Source organism: Theropithecus gelada, chromosome 8, assembly GCF_003255815.1.
Source record: "Theropithecus gelada isolate Dixy chromosome 8, Tgel_1.0, whole genome shotgun sequence".
NCBI classification, from domain to species: domain Eukaryota; kingdom Metazoa; phylum Chordata; class Mammalia; order Primates; family Cercopithecidae; genus Theropithecus; species Theropithecus gelada.
Window position 1 is genome coordinate 38,237,017 of NC_037676.1, and position 20,230 is coordinate 38,257,246.

At 37.2% G+C, this 20,230-nt stretch overlaps 1 protein-coding gene across 1 annotated transcript in view; it reads left to right on the forward strand.

Moving 5' to 3' along the window:
• Nucleotides 1-20,230, forward strand: part of LOC112630040 (disintegrin and metalloproteinase domain-containing protein 5) — a 129,652-nt gene that overhangs the window by 20,206 nt on the left and 89,216 nt on the right. The window contains exons 8-11 of the mRNA XM_025394074.1: nt 11,278-11,349; nt 11,524-11,690; nt 12,478-12,559; nt 17,991-18,127. Of these exons, the coding sequence (XP_025249859.1) occupies nt 11,278-11,349; nt 11,524-11,690; nt 12,478-12,559; nt 17,991-18,127 (458 nt within the window). The remainder of the gene's footprint in view (nt 1-11,277; nt 11,350-11,523; nt 11,691-12,477; nt 12,560-17,990; nt 18,128-20,230) is intronic.

Genomic DNA, 20,230 nt, shown 5'->3' on the forward strand with positions numbered 1-20,230 from the left:
TTGCTGGTCTGGCCCTTCATGCTGCTTTTTCTGTTAAATAAGAAATGTTTCAGGGGGTTGCTTCTTATTACAGGAAAATTTGCACCAAGAACCTTTACCCTTTCTAGTGGCCTAAAAACTGTTTCTTAATAACTCCTGTATTACTGCCGTGAACGTTGGTGTACAAATATTTTCTACGAGTCTGTACTTTCAATTTTTGTAGGTATATACCCCGAAGTAGAAGGTTAGCTCATATGGTAATTCTATGTTTAACTTTTTGAAGAACTGTCACACTCTTTTCCACAGCAGCTGCACCATTTTCCATTCCCATTAGTAATGCACAAGGACTTCAGTTTCTCCCCATCCTCACCAACGATTGTTATATTCAGTTTGTTTTATTAATAATAGTAATTCTAATGGGCGTGAAGTGGTATCATCTTGTAGGTTTGATTTTCATTTCCTTAATGATTAGTGATGTTGAGTGTCTTCTCATGTGCTTATTTCCCATCTGTAGATCTTCTTTGGAGAAATGTCTGTTCAAGTCCTTTGCCCATCTTTTAACTGCACTGTTGCTTTTGTTGCTACTGTTGTTATAGAGATTTGGGATTTCTTTATGTATTCTGGATATTAATTCCTTATATAGATGATTTGCAAATATTTTCTTCCATTCTGTGTGTTGCCATTGTACTCAGTTGACGGTGTCCTCTGATGCACAAACGTTTCTAATTTTATGTGGGTTTTTCTGTGTTTCCAGTTATAGTTTAGTCCATTCATCAAAAGCCACATTCACAGATTCTTTTAAAAACAGGAACCTTTACTCTGGGAGGCTTGCCAAGCTTCTGAGTGACAACTCCCTTAATATTAGAAACTGTTTTGTATAACTAAGGGTGTCTACTAAGCACAATCTTAAATCTCACAAAGGTGTCAACAAAATATATTATAGTTACACCCTTGATGTGAGATAGTTTCTTACTTTAAGCATGAATGGCTGGAGATGAGGATTCTCCTTACCATCTGAACAGTTTTTTCCTTTAGAATATCTCTTTCTTCTTTTACTTTATCAAAAACAGCAAATATAAGCGAATTGACACACTTAACACTGATTTTAAATTATTTTGCCAAAGTTCACAAATTGATTAGGAACATTTAAAATTTTTTTTCCAAAGACTACACATTGGGTACAGGGTACACTGCTCAGGTGATGGGTGAACCTCAATCTCAGAAATCACCAGTAAATAACTTAATTGTGTAACCAGACACCACCATTTGCAAGTAAACTCTCAGGATTTTAGTTCCAGCGAATGAAGGCAAAAGTGACTAATCAGAGCAAATGAGACTGAGTCAGGTGCATCAGGTGCAGGGGGCATGAACCTCATCCAGCTGGCACAGAGCACTGTTTCTGTGGCCACCAAGCTGCAGACAAACCAGCAGACTGCAAAGAACCACATCACTTAGAAGCTGACAGAAGTCTTATTATTGTGATAGAATATGCTGAAACATTGAGCCTTACTGTAATACATCCTTTCATAGAGATTTCACAATGACAGTAAAACCCTGCCACAAGTGGCACTGTCAACTTTTCTATGTGCACTCCCTTTTCCTCACATCGACATTCAAATTACAGAGTCTCCTTCATCTAAAGGAGCTGTCCTATTGAAGCAGCATCGTTGCCTGGGTTTGTCGTGTCGTGCTGAGATTAATGACACGGACACACACACACGGAGTGGGTTAAGGAGCAGGAAGTTAAACAGGCAGAAGAAAGGAAAGAGGAGAGCAGCTTGCTCTTTCTTATGAGAGAGAGGTGTCCAAAAAGGAAAAGCCGGCCGACCGCAGACTGCACCAGATCTTATAGACAGGCTGGAGGAGGCAGTGTTTGATTTACGTAGGCCCCACAGTTTGGTTTGATCAGGTGTAATGTTTACATGGTGCCCGGGAAGGCTGGTTGCCCCGCCCTAATCTTATTATGCAAATGGACTTTCTACGTGGCCAGCACTATCTTGTCTGCTCCTTACTGTACATGTGGCTGGCAAAGAGAAGAGAGGATGGAGCCGCCATTTTGAACATGCCTGTTCCCAGGTAGCCTTTTCCTACTGGCACAACTGCCAGCATTCACCTGTGCAAGCTTCTAGCTTGCTTGTCTATGTCTGCAGCTTGATTTTACAGGCTGATGTTTGTTAGAAAAGAAAAGGATTTTGGAGTTGTTTTTCATTAAAAGGAAAACCTTACTGAGGACTCCTGTACCCTCACTATCTGCCTAAGTAATTTCTCTTAACTCTCATGTAACTATCAGCTTGCTATTGAGACCAATTTATTTAACTTGCACTGCAGTACAGCCACAGAGCAGAGTAGTAGGTATAGGATCCAGGGGGAATGAGTCCTCCCAGCTGGCCTCTCCTGCCATTTGATTCAGTGATGACTTCCTCTTTCTTTTGACTTAGGCTGATTTATAGGAAAAAAGCACATTCCAGAATAATTAAGTTAACTATTAGCCAGATCGCCTTTAGCTGGCGGCTTGGGTTATATAACAACTCCCTAACTCTAGAAGCTAAGGAACAGAAGGCCAGCATTTTCTCTGATTTCCTGTAGTTTTAATGCTTTTCCACTCTCCCCTCCCCTTCTCCCAGCCCACTGTTCCACCACTTCACCGCATGTGCCTTTGAAAGTCTCTGTGGATCATATTCCTCAAGTATTTTGATTATCTTGGGTGCTTCTGCTTATACTGCCATGTATTCTGGCCTCATAAGATATTCACTTTACATGACCCTTGCTTGCTGCCTTTGACACACTCACCATATAACACTTGCAGAGCCAAAATTCTAGGAAAAGCACCTGCAATTATTAATGCATTAAACCAGTATTCCAAAATGACTAAATGCATTGTTTCTGCTGTAGAAGAAAATGCTGGGGTGAAGCCAGAGCAAAGGTAAAAGACCTGGTTTTCCTTAAACGGATATAGCCTCAGAGGCATTTATATTTTCAGAGGACCCAGTCCTGATGCTTCTGATCATTTTTCAAATCAACTTAATGAATAGGAGATGGGCTGCACATTAAACTGATATAGCAGGTAAATATCACCTGCATTGAGGGTGGGCAGCTGATACAGGGCAACCTTTTTTCTGTGATTCTAAAGAATTTGTAAGGGGAGTAAAAATGCGGGCTGGATTTCTGAATGAGATTTACGTTCTGCTCTCACTCTTGACTGGCTGCCACAATAAACACGGGGAGATATTTTTAAGGTCTCATGAGCTAAAAGCAATGCCAATTGCTATGGATTGCTTTTGGTAGATTTTGGGTAATTTCACATGACAAATGTTACCTCTGCTTATGACTTCCTTAAAAGATAACTAAATGCCGAGCCCACTGGAATAAACATCCAGAGTGGAGAGCTACATATACCCCAACATATTGTTTTTTCCAAAGCCACAAGCCTATGTCAGATGCTTTGTACCCCGCACTGCTGTCCAAGTGAAGCCTCCCTTTCTCTATCTTCCAAGTACAGCCCAAACCCTAAATGCGACCTTTAAAAGGATCCTTTACAAAGTGGATGTTTAAAGCGAATAAAATGTCATCTAATCATCGACTCCTTTTGCCTTAAGCTGCAGAGTCATCCACATTTGCTCTTTCCTTCAAGACTGCTTTCTTTTCCTAAACACCGGAAGCTTCGGAGCCACTCAGGCATTGTAGTAATTTCGCCTGCTCAGGGTAAAAAATAAGGCCTTCTCTGTGTTGATGAAATCAGGCTGGTTCCTCAGTAGGATCTGTGGTCTAGGACTACCCTGGAGAGACATGAATTTCTAATTTTTATGCTTGACTCAAATTTCATACATTGTTTTTATTTCAAAATCCAGTGCTTTAGGGCTGGGCGCAGTGGCTCATGCCTGTATTCAGCACTTTGGGAGGCTGAGGCGGGCAGAGTGCTTGAAGCCAGGGGTTTAAGACCAGCCTGGCCAACATGATGAAACCCGGTATCTACTAAAAATAAAATTAAAAATTAGCTGGGCATGGTGTTGACACCTGTAGTCCCAGCTACTCAGGAGGCTGAGGCAGGAGAATCGCTTGAACCCAGGAGGCGGAGGTTGCAGTGAGCTGAGGTTATGCCACTGCACTCCAGCTTGGGTGACAGAGCAAGACTCCCTCTCAAAAACATCCTTTAAAAATCCAGTGTTTTATAATGAACTGTTAAGTTGCCTAAGGGGATCTCCATTCATATTATATGGTATTTCATTCACAGCTTCTCTGGGAGAGAAGCACAGAGCTGTACCTCTCAGCCAACAACACTCCCGCTTGTGATGTTCATGTATAATAATGAGAAACGAGGCTCCCATGGATGTCCACACACGTGCATACAAGAAATGCCATCAAAGTGAAAGTGTTGCCAAGCTACACCTCGCGTAGGATCACCTGGGTTAGCTGGAAAAAAAATGTGTCAGTGTCTGCAGTCGTGAAGTGATTCTGTATTTTATTGTAGAAATCCTATCAAGTATCAGTTTCAAATGATTTTTTTTTTTTTTTTGAGATGGAGTCTCGCTCTGTTGCCCAGGCTGGAGTGCAGTGGTGCAGTCTCCACTCACTGCAGCCTCTGCTTCTCAGGTTCAAGTGATTCTCTTGCCTCAGCCTCCCAAGTATCTGGAATTACAGGTGTGCACCACCACACCTGGCTAATTTTTATATTTTTAGTAGAGACAGGGTCTCACCATGTTGGCCAGGCTGGTCTTGACTCCTGGCCTCAGGTGATCCGCCTGCCTTGGCCTCCCAAAGTGCTGGAATTACAGGCGTGAGCCACCGGGCCTGGCCTCAAGCAATTTTTACATACTCCATGCTTAAGTTGAGATGTTGCCTCTTTCTTTCTTTCTTTCTTTCTTTCTTTCCAGGAGTGTTAGCAGCTATAGTCAAGTTTCAAGAAGCGGGGAATGCTGTTGGGACTGTGCAGGCAATGGCCTAAAAACAATAAAAAGCCCCACTAAAAGCTGGTTTTCTTTTGATTATTATCCTGTACTGACAATTCTAAGTAATATCAGTGATAAAATAAATCACTGGGGAAGACCACTCCCACACCCGCCCCTAGTTGATATGGCACTGTGAAAGCACTCCAATATCTTTCTTTTTTTTTTCTTTTTTTTGAGATGGAGTCTCACTCTGTCGCCCAGGCTGGTGTGCAGTGGCTCACTGCAAGCTCCACCTCCTGGGTTCACGCCATTCTCCTGCCTCAGCCTCCTGAGTAGCTGGGACTACAGATGCCCTCCACCAGGCCCAGCTAATTTTTTGTGTTTTTAGTAGAGATGGGGTTTCACCGTGTTAGCCAGGATGGTCTCAATCTCCTCACCTCGTGATCCACCCGTCTCGGCCTCCCAAAGTGCTGGGATTACAGGCATGAGCCACTGCGCCCGGCTTCCAATATCTTTCTTAGGAAGGATACATCATCAGTTAAATAATGAAATCAATATATATTCACTGTAGAACATCTAGAAAACTTTGAAAAAATATTTTTAGGAGAGAGTTAAAATTCGTATAACCCCACCACTTATTGATAATCATAGACCTTTAGGTCATTATTACTTTTTTGGTTATTAAAAGTAATTCTGCCATAAATATACTTGTTACATATATTTCTTTTGGCATTTGTGATTTTTTTTTTTTGGGAAGTGCATTCTTGAAAGTTTAACTTTTAAAAAGAATCTAATATATATCATCATGTCCTGTAAAAAGTATTTATCAATTTATAATTCCTAGATTGGTGTACATCTCTCCCAACACAAAACTTTATCATGAAAAATAAGTCCTGATTATTTAATTGGCAATTTTTTTTGAGTTTTCCAATTGTTGTGTTACTACATTTAATAGGTCACTACTTTTGTCCGGGTAATAGTAGTTTCCTCATTGCTCTCTTAGCTGCTGGTAACAAACGGCTCCCCATTTCTCTAGCCTTTGCTAGAGAAGAGCTCCTCTGAAGCACCTGGAACCCTGGGTTGCTTTCTTAGGCCGAGAGTAGTCACACATATTTGTGGTGCTTGTTATTATAGCACCTTACTTACAAGCACCAATTTTAAATACTCTAGTACTCTGTAAAGAACCACCACAAAAAAGTGGCTTAATGCAAAAGCCATTTATTTAGTAATTCTGCTAGATATTTCTTTTGGTCTGTATGTGGCTTGGCTGGGAAGTTCTGCTTGTCTCCGCTGGGCTCATTAATGCTTCTGAAATCAGCTTCTAGTCAAGAAGGTGTCTTTGATTCTGGAAGTTGGCTAACTATGAGATAGGGTCACTGGGCTTTGTGTTTTTTGTCTACTAGCAGGGTAGGCCAGGCTTCTTCACATAAGTGTTGCAGGGATCCCACAGCATCAAGAGAGTGAAATCCAATGTTCAAACACTTTAAAAGTCACTTTTGCTGCTGTTCCACTAGCCAAAGAAACAGAAAGTTCATCCTCCCCTCAAAACCCCCACTACCCTTCCCAGTCTCTGGAAACCATCCTTCTACTCTCCATGGCCATTAGTTCAATTGTCTTGATTTCTCAATCCCACAAATAAGTGAGAACATGCGATGTTTGTCTTTCTGGTCTTGGCTTATTTAACTTAACACAATAATCTCCAATTCTGTCCATGTTGTTGCAAATGACTGGATCTCATTCTTTTTTTCATGGCTGAGTAGTACTCCATTGTGTATATGCACCACATTTTCTTTATGCATTTATCTCTTGATGGACCCTTCTAAATCTTAGTTATTGCAAACAGTGCTGCAAGAAACATAGGGATGTACTGATTTCCTTGCTTTTGGATATATACCCAGCAGTGGGATTCCTGGATCATATGGTAGCTCAATTTTTAGTTTTTTTGAGGAAAGTACAAACTGTTCTCCTCAGTGGTACATCCCCACTAGCAGTGTACAAGGGTTTCCTTTTCTCTGCATCCTCATCAGCATTTGTCATGTGATGAGCCTCTTATATATTTTGGTTATTAATCCCTTGTCAGATGGGTGGTTTGCAAATATTTTCTCCCATTCAATGGGTTATGTCTTCACTTTGTTGACTGTATCTTTCAATGTGCAGAAATTTTTATTATTTCTTTTTTGAGATGGAGTCTTGCTCTGTTGCCCAGGCTGAAGTGCAGTGGCGCAATCTCTGTTCACTGCAAGCTCCGTCTTCTGGGTTCGTGCCATTCTCCTGCCTCAGCCTCCCAAGTAGCAGGGACTAAGGCACCCGCCACCATGCCCAGCTAATTTTTTGTATTTTTAGTAGAGATGGAGTTTCACCATGTCAGCCGGGATGGTCTCGATCTCCTGACCTGGTGATGCACCTGCCTCAGCCTCTCAAAGTGCTGGGATTACAGGCGTGAGCCACTGCACCAGGCCTGCAAAAGCTATTTAACTTGATGTGATCCCATTTGTCCATGTTTGCTTTGGTTGCCTGTGCTTGTGGGGTGTTGCTCAAGAAACCTTTTCCCAGACCAATATCCTGGAGAGTTTCCTGATGTTTCTTTGTAGTAGTTTCATAGTTTGAGGTCTTAGATTAAGGCTTTAATCCATTTTGATTTGATTTTTGTATATGGTGAGAGATAAAGGTCTGGTTACATTCTTTTGCATATGGATATCCAATTTTCCCAGCATCATTTATTAAATTTGTTTAATTTTATCAAATGCTTTTTTTAGCCTCAGTTGAAATGATCATATGTTTTCTATCCTTCATTCTATTGATAAGATGAATGATACTGATTGATTTGGATGTGTTGAACCATCCTTGCAACCCAGGGATAAATCCCACTTGGTCATAATGAATGATCTTTCTAATGCATTGTTGAATTTTGTTTGCTAGTATTTTGCTGAGGAATTATACATCAATATTCATCAGAGATATTGGCCTGTAGTTTTCTTTTCTTTCTTTCTTTTTTTTTTTTTCATGTCCCTTTGTCTGGTTTTGGTATCAGGGTAATACTGGCTTTGTAGAATGAGTTTGGTAGTATTCCGTCCTCCTCTATTTTTTGGAATAGTTTGAGTAGCATTGGTATTAGTTCTTTCTATGTTTGGCAAAATTCAACAGTGAAGCCATCAGTTCCCAGTATTTTCTTCACTGAAAGGCTTTTTATTATGTCTCTCATCTCAGTACTTGTTATTTATCTGTTCAGCTTTTGGATTTCTTCTTAGATCAATCTTGGTAGGTTGCATGTATCTATGAATTTGTCCATTTCTTCTAGATTTTCCAATGTATAGGTATATAGTTGTTCATAGTAGACACTAATGATCCTTTGAATTTCCGCAGTATCAGTTGTAATGTCTCCTTTTCCATTTCTAATTTTATTTGGATCTTCTCTTTTTTTTTCTTAGTCTAGCTAAAGGTTTTCAATTTTGTTTAACTTTTCAAAGAATCAACTTTTTGTTTCATTGATCTTTCATTCTTTTAATTTCATTTATTTCTGCTCTGATCTTTATTATTTCTTCTACTAATTTTAGGTTTGGTTTGCTCTTGTTTTAGTAGTTCTTTAAAATGCATTGTTAGATTGTTTATTAGAAATTTTTCCTCTTTTTAAAATTTTTAAATTTTACTTTACGATCTGGGATACATGTGCAGAACGTGCAGGTTTGTTACATAGGTACACATCTGCCATGGTGGTTTGCTGCACCCATCAACCCATCATCTAGGTTTTAAGCCCCACATACATTAGATATTTGTCCTAATGCTCTCACTCCCCTTGCCCCCAAGCCCCTGACAGGCCCCTGTGTGTGATGTTCCCTCCATGTGTCCATGTGTTCTCATTATTAAACTCCCACCTATGAGTGAGAACATGCAGTGTTTGGTTTTCTGTTCCTGTGATAGTTTGCTGACAATAATGGTTTCCAGCTTAATCCATGTCCCTGCAAAGGAAATAAACTCATTCTTTTTATGGCTGCAGAGTATTCCATGATGTATATGTGTCACATTTTCTTTATCCAGTCTATCATTGATGGACATTTGGGTTGGTTCCAAGTCTTTGCTATTGTAAATAGTGCCGCAATAAACATACGTGTGCATGTGTCCTTATAGTAGCATGATTTATAATCCTTTGGGTATACACCCAGTAATGGGATTGCTGGGTCAAATGGTATTTTGAATTCTAGATCCTTGAGGAATTGCCACACTGTCTTCCACAATGGTTGAATTAATTTACACTCCCATCAACAGTATAGAGGCGTTCCTATTTCTCCACAGCCTTGCCAGAATCTGTTGTTTCCTGACTTTTTAATAATTGTCATTATAACTGGCGTGAGATGGTATCTCATTGTGGTTTCGATTTGCATTTCTCTAAGGACTAGTGATGTTGAGCTTTTTTTCATGTTTCTTGACCACATAAATGTCTTATTTTGAGAAGTGTCTGTTCATATACTTTGCCCACTTTTTGATTTTTTTTCCTTGTAAATTTATTTAAGTTTCTTGTAGATTCTAGATATTAGCCCTTTGTCAGATGGATAGATTGCAAAAATTTTCTCCTATTCCGTAGGTTGCCTGTTCACTCTTTTTTGATGTAGGCACTTACAGCTATAAACTTCCCTCTTAGTACTGCTTTCGTTGTATCCCATAGATTTTGGTATGTTGTATTTCCATTATCATTTGTTTCAAGAAAATTTTCAATTTCGTTCTTAATTTCTTCATTGACCCACTGGTCATTCAGGATCATGTTGTTTAATTTCCATGCATTTGTATAGTTTCCAAAATTCTTCTTGTTATTAATTTGTAGTTTTATTCCATTGTCATCAGAGAAGATGCTTGATTTTCTGTCAGTTTTTTGAATGTTTTAAGACCTGTTTTGTGACCTAACATTTGGTCTATCCTTGAGGATGATCCATGTGCTGAGGAGAAGAATGTGTATTCTGCAGCTCTTGGATGAAATGTTCTGTGAATATCTATTAGATCCATTTGGTCTATAGTGCAGATTCAATCTGATTTTGTTTTGTTAACTTTCTGTCTGGAAGACATTTCTAATGCTGAAAATGGGGTGTTGAAGTCTCCAGATAATATTGTACTGGGGCCCATTTGTCTCTTTAGCTCTAATAATTGCTTTATATCCCTGCCACTTACCACTCTGTGAAAAAAAATAAAAATAAAAAGAATTTGCTTTGTATACCTGGGTGCTCCAGTGCTGGGTGCATATATGTTTAAAATTGTTATATCCTCTTGCGGAATTGACCCCTTATTTATTATGTGCTGACCTTGTTTGTCTCTTCTTATAGTTTCTATGTTGAAACCTATTTTGTCTGATGTAAGTGTAGCAACTCATGCTCTTTTTTGGTTTCCATTGGCATGAATATTTTTTCCTGTCTTTTTATTTTCATTCTATGTGTGTCTTTATAGTTGAAGTGTGTTTCTTGTAAACAATGGATCAATGGATCTAGTATTTTTCATCTATTCAGCCAGTCTGTATCTTTTGATTAGAGAGTTTAATCTATTTGCATTCAATGTTATTACTGATAAGTAAGGAGGACTTACTGTTGACATTTTAATATTTGTTTTCTGGTTGTTTTGTGGTCTTTTCTTCTTTCTTTCATTCCTGTCTTTCTCTAGTGAAGTTGAGTTTTTCCTTTGGTGATTATTTAGTTTCTCATTTTTTATTTTTTGTGTATGCATTGTATGTTTTTTGATTTGAGGTTACCATGAGGCTTGCAAATACTGTCTTATACCATATTATATTAACCTGGTAATAACACTATTTTGCATAAACAAACAAAGAAGCAAAAAGAAAACTAGTACAAACTCTATACCTTAATTTCATCCTCCCACTTTTTAACTTTTTGTTGTTTCCATTTATATCTTATTGTACTGAGTATGTCATATACTTAATATAATCTTTGCTATTTAATACTGTCTTGGCATTTTTAAGCAATTAGACATAGGAAGAGCTTACTGGAAAAAGAAGAAATTAGAACATGTGTTATAATATGTTGTGAAAAAGGATGTTTCTAACACAGTATACAGCATCATTTTAATGGTGATCCTGTCATTGAGGATTTTCCCACTTTCTCCACATATTGTTTTTCAGTCTAGGATTATATTTATAATAGAAATGAGAACTGCTTGAAATATCACATTTTAGAAATTCAGTATTCAATTTTCATAAAAAAGAAATAATACTGAAAATTGAATGTACTAAACATTGCTTAAAATCATGTTTTATATATTTTTATTAAATCATTATTTGCATATTATTACTGATTTCCTGGATTTCAATTGGAGTGGATTCCTATGGCTACTTTAGAATACAGCATATTGTAAAATAAAAGAGATGTGATATATTAATTACGTCCACTAGTTTTTACAAATCATTTATCTTTTTCAGTTTGATTACATGGGCTCTGATATAAACGCTGTAACGCAGAAGGTTATTCAGATAATTGGCCTTGTTAACACTGTAAGTTTTTAAAAGCTATTATTTTAAAATATATTTTATAAAAATGATGTGTATAATAATTTTCTGTGCTGTTGAAGAGCTTCCATAACCAAAGTACTGTATCAAATGTGTTTTTAGAAAATGTAATATAATGTTCAAGTTTATTTACGATTTTTAATTATATTCTTCTTTTAGATGCTTACCCAGTTACAACTGACTGTCATTATATCTTCCATTGAAATCTGGTCAAATAAAAACAAAATTTCTACTACAGGGCATGCTGAATATGTATTGTTAGAATTTTTTGAATGGAAAAAGGACCATCTTAACTTTAAACCACATCAAATTGCATACTTATTTGTGTAAGTGTAGTATTCTGCATTTTATAACATTAAAGGAATAACTCAAAATGACTTAATATGTTCATTATGAAAAATAAGCATTTATTTTATAGATATCTTGTGTTCTACCCATTTAATATAGATACTATGGAATGTGAGAAATGTAAGCAAGAGTCCTTGTCCTCAAGGAGTTAATGTGAGGCAAAACTTAAAATGTTTTATTAAACAACATAAAGTTATTCATAAAAGTAAAATTCCACAAAAGGTATTGAAATAACGAAAATTTTAATTGTGAGTGCTACAATTTATTTGATTTCCTTTGGTTTATGAACCTTTACCCCAGGTTATCATATTTCTATATTCCTGGCTCACTTCTAGGTAATTCTTATGTTTTTATTTTCTAATATAGTGAAGGGTTAAATTTTCCTACTATCTAGAATTTAATGTGCAGAAAAATCTGGTCAAAAATAAGTAATAAATGAACAAGGAGGTCATAGAAATTTGAATTTTCAGGGCTATAAATATAGAGGAAACCAGAATAAAAACTATAATCATTAGTGCAATAGTATTTCCATAAATTGTTAGGCCTTATCCTAATTATATTTCTGGATATTTATCAAATTCAAAAGAGAAAAGTGTATATTGAAATATTCTTAACATTGAAACTTTGAGAGAAATGTATTTATGGCATAATTCAAAGTAGTATGGTGCTTGGGAGATAGTAATTGTTTGATAATGTTTGCTACTATGAAACTTATCACCAATAATACCACATTCAAATTCACTTATGGCAAAAGTTATTTTTCAGCTACAGGAAACTTCCCACCTTAATAGGAGCCACATTTCCTGGGCAAGTATGTAATAAGGATTTTGCTGCTGCAGTTGCTCTGGTAGGTAATTATCTGGTTTGCTCTCAATACTTTCATGTTTCAAATTTTCCTAAATATTTTAAAACATGCATAAATATATTACTTAGTTTCCTCATAATTTTATAGCTTTTATATTACTAATTTGGAGCATAATCAAGGGGTATGTCAGGAATGAGGCTAGAATGAAGCCAGTGGAAGCATGATGCATTTCCATAAAGATCAAGCACATTTACTCCTGGTTAAGGAGTAATGTTAGATCCTCCAATCCCTTTTCTCCTGGGATGTGATTATATTTTTGTGAAATTACTTGCTATCATCTTGCAGGTCACTCTGTGTTCATTTTTTCCCCATTTTTGTTCTCTGTGCTTCACTTGAGATAATTTCTATTAATCTGACTTTAAATAGAATTATCTATTCTACAACAGTTTCAAATCTGCTATTAAGCCGACCAATTCAGATGGTTGAATTTTTAAATTCTAGAGTATCTACTTTATGATTTGTTTAAAAACTTTGTTAATTAATTAAATCATAAAATCACATAATTGAGGTATAATCAACATACAAAAGCTATACTTATTTAATGTACACAACTTGCTGAGCATGGAGATAAGTATTACACTTGTGACACTGTCACCACAATAAATGCCATAAGCATATTTGTCATCTCCAAAAGACTACTTTGCTCCCTATGCTTATTATTATTAGTAGTATTTTGTCATAATAACATTTAATGGAAGTTCTATCCTCTTAGAAAATGTTTTTAAGTTAATATTTTATATTTTATTTTAGATTCAGGGTATACATGCGCCTGTTTGTTACATAGGTATATTATGTACTGGTACCCAATAGGTACAAGTGGGTTCTCTATTCTCTTCCATTGATCTATGTGTCTATTTTTGTAATAGTACCATGCTGTTTTAGTTACTATAGCCTCATAGTATAATTTGAATTCAGGCAATGTGATGCCTCTAGATTTGTTCTTTTTGCTTAGAATTGCTATGGCTATTTGTGCTCTTTTTGTTTCCATATGAATTTTAGGATATTTTTTTCCTAATTCTGTAAAAACTGATGTTGATAATTTGATAGGGATTGCATCAAATCTGTGATTGCTTTGGGTAATGTGGTCATTTTAATAATATTGATTCTTCCAATCTATGAGTATGGGATATTTTTCCATTTGTTTGTGTCATCTACAATTCTTTTCCTAGTGGTCTGGAGTTCTTGTACAGATCTTTTACCTCCTTGGTTAGATGTATTCCTAAGTATTCTCTCTGTGTGTGTGTGTGTGTGTGTGTGTGTGTGTGTGTTTATGTGTATGTGTTTGTGTGCCTACTATAAATGAGACTGTTTTCTCGATTTGGCTCTCAGCATAAATATTATTGGTATATAAAAATGCCACTCATTTTTGTTCATATATTTTGTATCCTGAAACATTACTGAAATAGCTTATCAAGTCTAGGAGTCTTTTGGAGGAGTCGTTAGGGTTTTCTAGGTACATGATCATGTCATCAGTGAACAGAGATAATTTGACTTCCTCTTTTTCAATTTGGATGCCATTTATTTCTTTCTCTTGCCTGATTGCTCTGGCTAGGACTTCCAGTACTATGTCAAATAGGAGTAGTGAGAGTGGGTATCCTTTCCTTTTTCCATTCTTAGGGGGAATGCTTTCAAGTTTTCTCCATTCAATATGATGTTGGCTGTGGGTTTGTCATATATATAATTCTTATTACTTAGAAGTATATTCCATCTATGCCTCATTTGTTGAGGGGATTTTATCATAAAGGGATGTTGGATTTTGTCAAATGTCTGTTCTGCATCTATTGAGATGATCATATGGTTTTTGTTTTTAGTTCTGTTTATATGTTGAATCATGTTTACTGATTTATGTTGAACCATCCTTGCATCCCTGGAATAATGCTCACAGATTGTGCGCTTGATCTGTGTTCTCTCCCTGGACTTGGAGCAGCAGGAATGGAGGCAGTAGTGGCAACAAGTGAAAAGGGCTCGTCAGTGACCTCTGGGAGTAGAGTAGTATATATTCTGTTGGTACATGAAAGTGCCTGGCCTCCTTTGTTGATGTGGTGGTGTCAGCTGGCACTGGGCTCCTCAGCTCAGGCAGTGGGGCCAGGAGTAGCTTGGCCCCACAGGGGAGGGTATAGCAGCAGCTTGGCTCAGGGATGGCAGGCCACCAGGCAGGGATGTTTCAGTAGTGGCAAAGCATCAGGGATAGAATGGGACACCTCCAGAACAGGATACACTCAAGCAGTGGTTCTGGTTCCAAGCAAGCAGAGTGGAGTAGTTGCTCAGGCCATGGGGATAGGGCAGTGTCATATCCTTCTCATGTGGAAGCATAGCTCCTTCGGGTGGGTTCAGCACCTATGAGGACTGTAGGAATCTCCAGTGGTGAGGACTTTAGGTATCCAAGATGGCGATGGGGGCTGCTGGGGTCCTTTTGCTTACCTTCTCCCTCAGGGAGAAGTCCCTCCTGTATCTAGACTAATCTGAGCTGGGAGACACAGTCGTGGAGGCAAAGTGTTTTCTTCTGTTCTCTGTGTGGCTGTCCTGGGTTTCTATGTGTTTTTCTTTGTTTGAGTTGGAGTCTTGCTCTGTCACCCAGGCTGGAGTGCAGTGGTGCAATCTCAGCTCATTGCAATCTCTGCCTCCCAGGTTCAAGCAGCCTCCTGAGTATCTGGGATTACAGCCATGCACCACCACGCTTGGCTAATGTTTGTATTTTTAGTAGGGACAGGGTTTCACCATGTTGGCCAGGCTGGTTTCAAACTCCTGACCTCAGGTGATTTACCCATCTTGGCATTCCAAAGTGCTGGGATTACAGGCATGAGCCACCACGTGTAGCCCATCCTGAGTTTTTGTGCTACACAGGGCTTCTGCTCTCCTTTGATATACTTGGCACCCTTATTTAGCTATTTTCACCAAAGCGTAGTTGCTTATTCATTGTTTTGACTGTCTTTGTAGCAGGGACAAGTGGTAGGGGCTTCAGTTGGCCATCTTGCTGCTGTCACTTCCCTCCCAATATCTTTTTTTAAAAAGTTTCTTTTTAATTTCATTATGATTAGTTTAAATTTGTGTTTCTTTACTGTTCTGGTTCATCCATTTTGATTTCTGTTTGTATGTTTTTTAGCTTACTTTCCTCATAGGACTTTCACATATTAAATGCTACAGAAGGCAGGGCAAATTAAGAAAACAGGTACTACACTAGGTATTTCAAAAGGATTTAGAACAGAGAATTAGTTATACAGGTATTTCACATCTGAAAAAAGTCAAAAGGGAATAATGAGTTAACAGATAATAAAATGATAGATACCACTCCAGAACTAAGGAAAATTGGGGTTCCCAAAATTGAGGTCAGAAGAGGGAACTTCCAACTGGCATTTAGGTCTCTGGAGGAAGGAGTACGGCCTCAAGCTGCTGCTACATTGAAGGGGCATAATTACATGGGTTCTGATAGTACTGGAAGAAGTTGCAGTCAGGAAACTATTGATCCTGGAGTAAACTATGAATGCTGAAATAAACTTCCACTTTAGGAGCAAAATGGTGCTGACTGGGCCATGGTGCTGAACGAAACAACTGTCCGCGGGGAAAAGAAAGCCACTTCTTTCTTCCAACTGCAGATAATTTGGTAACAAAAAAATATGAGAAATGTAGTTTGCAGACTCTTAGTCCCACAGTCTTATAGCAGAGTATAGAAGGGTAGATTTGAAATTCGTTTTGTTGTTTTTTATGGTGCTTGCACTCATCTGTTATATCATTTTTTCTTATGAGATTTCTTAACATATGAGGAAAAAAAGAGGATTCTAACTTTTTCATCTAATGGATAGTAGAGGGAATAGGGATCTACCAAAGTTAGGCAAAGATGTGGCTTTTGCTACCATTTATTCCTTGCTTCTTTCCTCATAATTTCTTTTGATCAAAAGCTGGGATGGGGAAGGAGAGATTGCTTGCGTTCAAGCAGTCTGCCAGGAAGTGAAATTGCTCTTTTTTGAAGGTGTACTGAAACGTTCGATGCATTCGTTTATTGTTATGTTGGCCGGGCTGTTTTTCTACCTGTTAGTGGGTGCAGGTGAATAATAAGCAACCTAGGGCAGTATGGAAAACCAAACATTCAGAAACATCTCCGTGGATTGTGGCCGCCTTCTCTGAACTACTCTTTACTTATCACTCCCTCACTATCATTTACTTCAGGTTCATCAGAAACCAACTACCTTTTTACATTAGAAGATCAGTTAACTTTCTTCTATGATGTTGTTGTTTTTGTATTTTGGAGATGTTCAGTGGCCCGTATTATTTTGCTATGTGGTGGAAGAATTAATTGATTTTGGTGGAAGTACTTAAATAAACAGAGTAATGTCATGTGAGTAATTAAGGCATATAACAGCTGAGTTATTCTGAATGTTTTCAATTTTACCTGCAACTTCAAAATAATTTGAAATTACTTAGAAACAGATGATAGCTGTGTTCTTTCTCCTATATCACAACACTTTAATTGTGTTCTGAATAGTCATCTGAGCAGGACTCTTAAAGGAAAACATAAGCATTGGAAATTATGTACAGGAGGACAATAAAACCTATGAGGATGTATTATTTATCTATTGTGACATAACAGATCACACTAAAACTTAGCAGACAAAAGCAATGCAGTTCTGTAGGTTAGGAATCTAGGAGGAATTCAGTGGGTAGTTCAAACTCTAGATTTCCAACAAAGACAAAATCAATGTGTCAGCAAGGGCTGGAGTTATCTCAAGGTTTGACTAATGGAGGATATGCTTTCAAGCTCAGTCATGTGGCTGTTGGCAGACCTCAGAAAGTCATTTCCAAGATCACTCATGTGGGCTTCTCTACTAGTTCACCTCACGGCATTGCAGCTGGATTCCCCTAGAGTGGGCAAGAAAGAGCAAGATAGAGAATTTAAGAAGCCAGTCCTTTTATAACATATCCTGGACATGATGACCCATTACTTCTGCTATACTCAGTTAATTAAAAGCAAGTCAGTAAGTCCAGCCTATGCGCAATAAAGTGGGATTCCACAAGGACATGAATATCAGGAGACAAGGATTATTGGGACCCATTTCAGAGGATGTCTACTATAGAAGGAATGCAGAATCGACTGTTGAAGAATATTAAAGGCATTTTGTTTAAAATAATTCAAAGAAGCCATAAACTAGGGTTTTTGACTGTTCTGTTTGCTAAGATAGCTGATAATGTCATTAAGTAATAGTATTTTGAAACTTAATATAACTATTATGTGGACTCATTCATGTTTAATAAATCTATAATCAAAAAATTTATATAATTACTATAATTGCATCCACATAGGTATCTTGAGTGCATTTTAAGAATTACTTCCATATACTAACTTTTGATTCAGTAAATATTGTTGTATTTTAGAACCGATTATAATTATTAGTTAACTTTTTCTTTTTCTTATATTTAGTACCCAGAGGGTTTATCCTTGGAGTCATATACTGTCATTATTGTTCAATTGCTTGGCCTTAATCTGGGATTAACTTATGACAAAACTGACACCTGCCATTGTTCAGGAGATGTTTGCACAATGACACCAAAAGCAGTGTAAGGATTTTCTTTATTAAATAGACTTGTTCTTTCTTTAATTAATTTCTTTTTTCCTTGTTTTCTTTCAAACTTTTTTCTTTTTAATTTTTGTGGGTACATTGTAGGTGTACATTTTTGGGGTGCATGAGATGTTTTGATAGAGGCATGTAATGTGAAATAAACACATCATGGAGAATGGGGTATCCATTTCCTGAAGCATTTATATCCCTTGAGTTACAAACACTCCAGTTACACTTTTTAAGTTATTTTAAAATGTATAAATAAGTTATTATTCATTGTAGTCACCCTGTTGTGCTATCAAATAGTAGGTTTTATTAATTCTGTTTTTTTTTTTTTTGTACCCATTAACCATCCCCACCTCTCTATAGCCCCCTACTACCCTTCCCAGCCTCTGGTAACCATCCTTCTACTCTCTATTTCTATGAATTCAATTGTTTTGATTTGTAGATCCCACAAATAAGTGGGAACATTTGATGTTTGTCTTTCAGTGCCTGGCTTATTTCACTTAATGTAATGATGTCCAGTTCCATCCATGTTTTATTTTTAATTGTGGATACATAATAGCTGCACATCATAAATACATACAGCATGCATATTTATGATATAGGTGTGATATTTTAATCCAAGCATACAATGTGTAATGATCAAATCAGGGTGATTAGGATTTCCATTACTACAAGCATTTATCAATTCTTTGCATTAGGGATGCTCCAATTCCACTCTTTTAGTTATTTTGAAATATGCAATAAATTATTGTTAACTGTAGTCACCTTATTCTGCTACCGAACACTAGATCTTACTCTGTCTATGTAACTGTACTTTTCTACTCATCAACTATCCTCTTTCTACCTCCCCCTCCAACCTTCCCAGCCTCAGGTAACCACCATTCTATTCTCTATCTCCATGCTTTCAACTTTTTTTAGTTCCCATATCTGAGTTAGAACATGCAATGTTGTCTTTTTGTGCCTAGCTCATTTCACTTAACATTATGTCCCAGTTTCATCCACATTGTTGAAAATGAGAAGATTTCATTCTTTTTTATGGCGAATAAAATCCTACAGTGTATATGTACAATATTTTCTTTCCAGATTCATCCACTGATGGACACTTAGGTTGATTTTATATCTTAGTTATTGTGAATAGTGCTGCAGTAAACATGGGAGTACACATACCTCTTCAATACACTAATTTTTTTCTTTTGAATATATTTCTAGCAGTGAAATTGCTGGTTCATAAGGTAGTTCTATTTTTAGTTTTTTCAGAAACATTTATACTGTTCTTCATAGTGGCTGCACTAATTTACATTCCCACCAAGAATGTATGAAGGTTTCTTTTATCTGCATCCTCACCAGCATCATTCTTGTCTGTCTTTTTGCTAAAAGTCATTTTAACTGGCGTGAGATGATATCTCATTGTAGTTTTGATTTGCATTTATCTGGTGATTGGTGATGTGCAGCATTTTTTTTTCCTATAGCTGTTTGTTGGTCATTTATATGTCTTTAAAAAAATGTTTGTTCAGATCTTTTGCCCATTTTAAAATCAGATTATTTGTTTCTCTGCTATTGAGTTGTTTGACTTCCTTATATATTCTAGTTATTAAGCCCTTGTTAGATGGGCAGTTTGCAAATATTTTCTCCCATTCTGTAGCCTGTTCACTACACATTGCTTATTAAATCCTGTTAGATGAGTAGTTTGCAAATATTTCCTCCCATTCTTTAGTCTGTTCACAATCAACAGTCACTGTGTTGATTGTTTCTTTTGCTGTGCAGAAGCATTTTAGTTTGATGTAATCCTATTTGCCTGTTTTTGCTGTGGGTGCCTGTGCTTTTGAAGTCTTACTCGGGAAGTCTTTTCTCAGGCAAATGTCCTGGTGTATTTCCCCAGTGTTTCTTCCAGTAATTTTATAGCGTCAGGTCTTAGATTTAATTGATTTTGATTTGATTTTTATATATGGCAAGAGATAAGGGTCTAGTTTTTTTCTTTGGCATGTGGATGTCCAGTATTCTCAGTATCTTTAGTTAGAGACACTGCTCTTTCCCCAATGTATGTTCTTGGAGGCTTTGTCAAAAGTGAATTGACTATAAATGTGTGGATTTATCT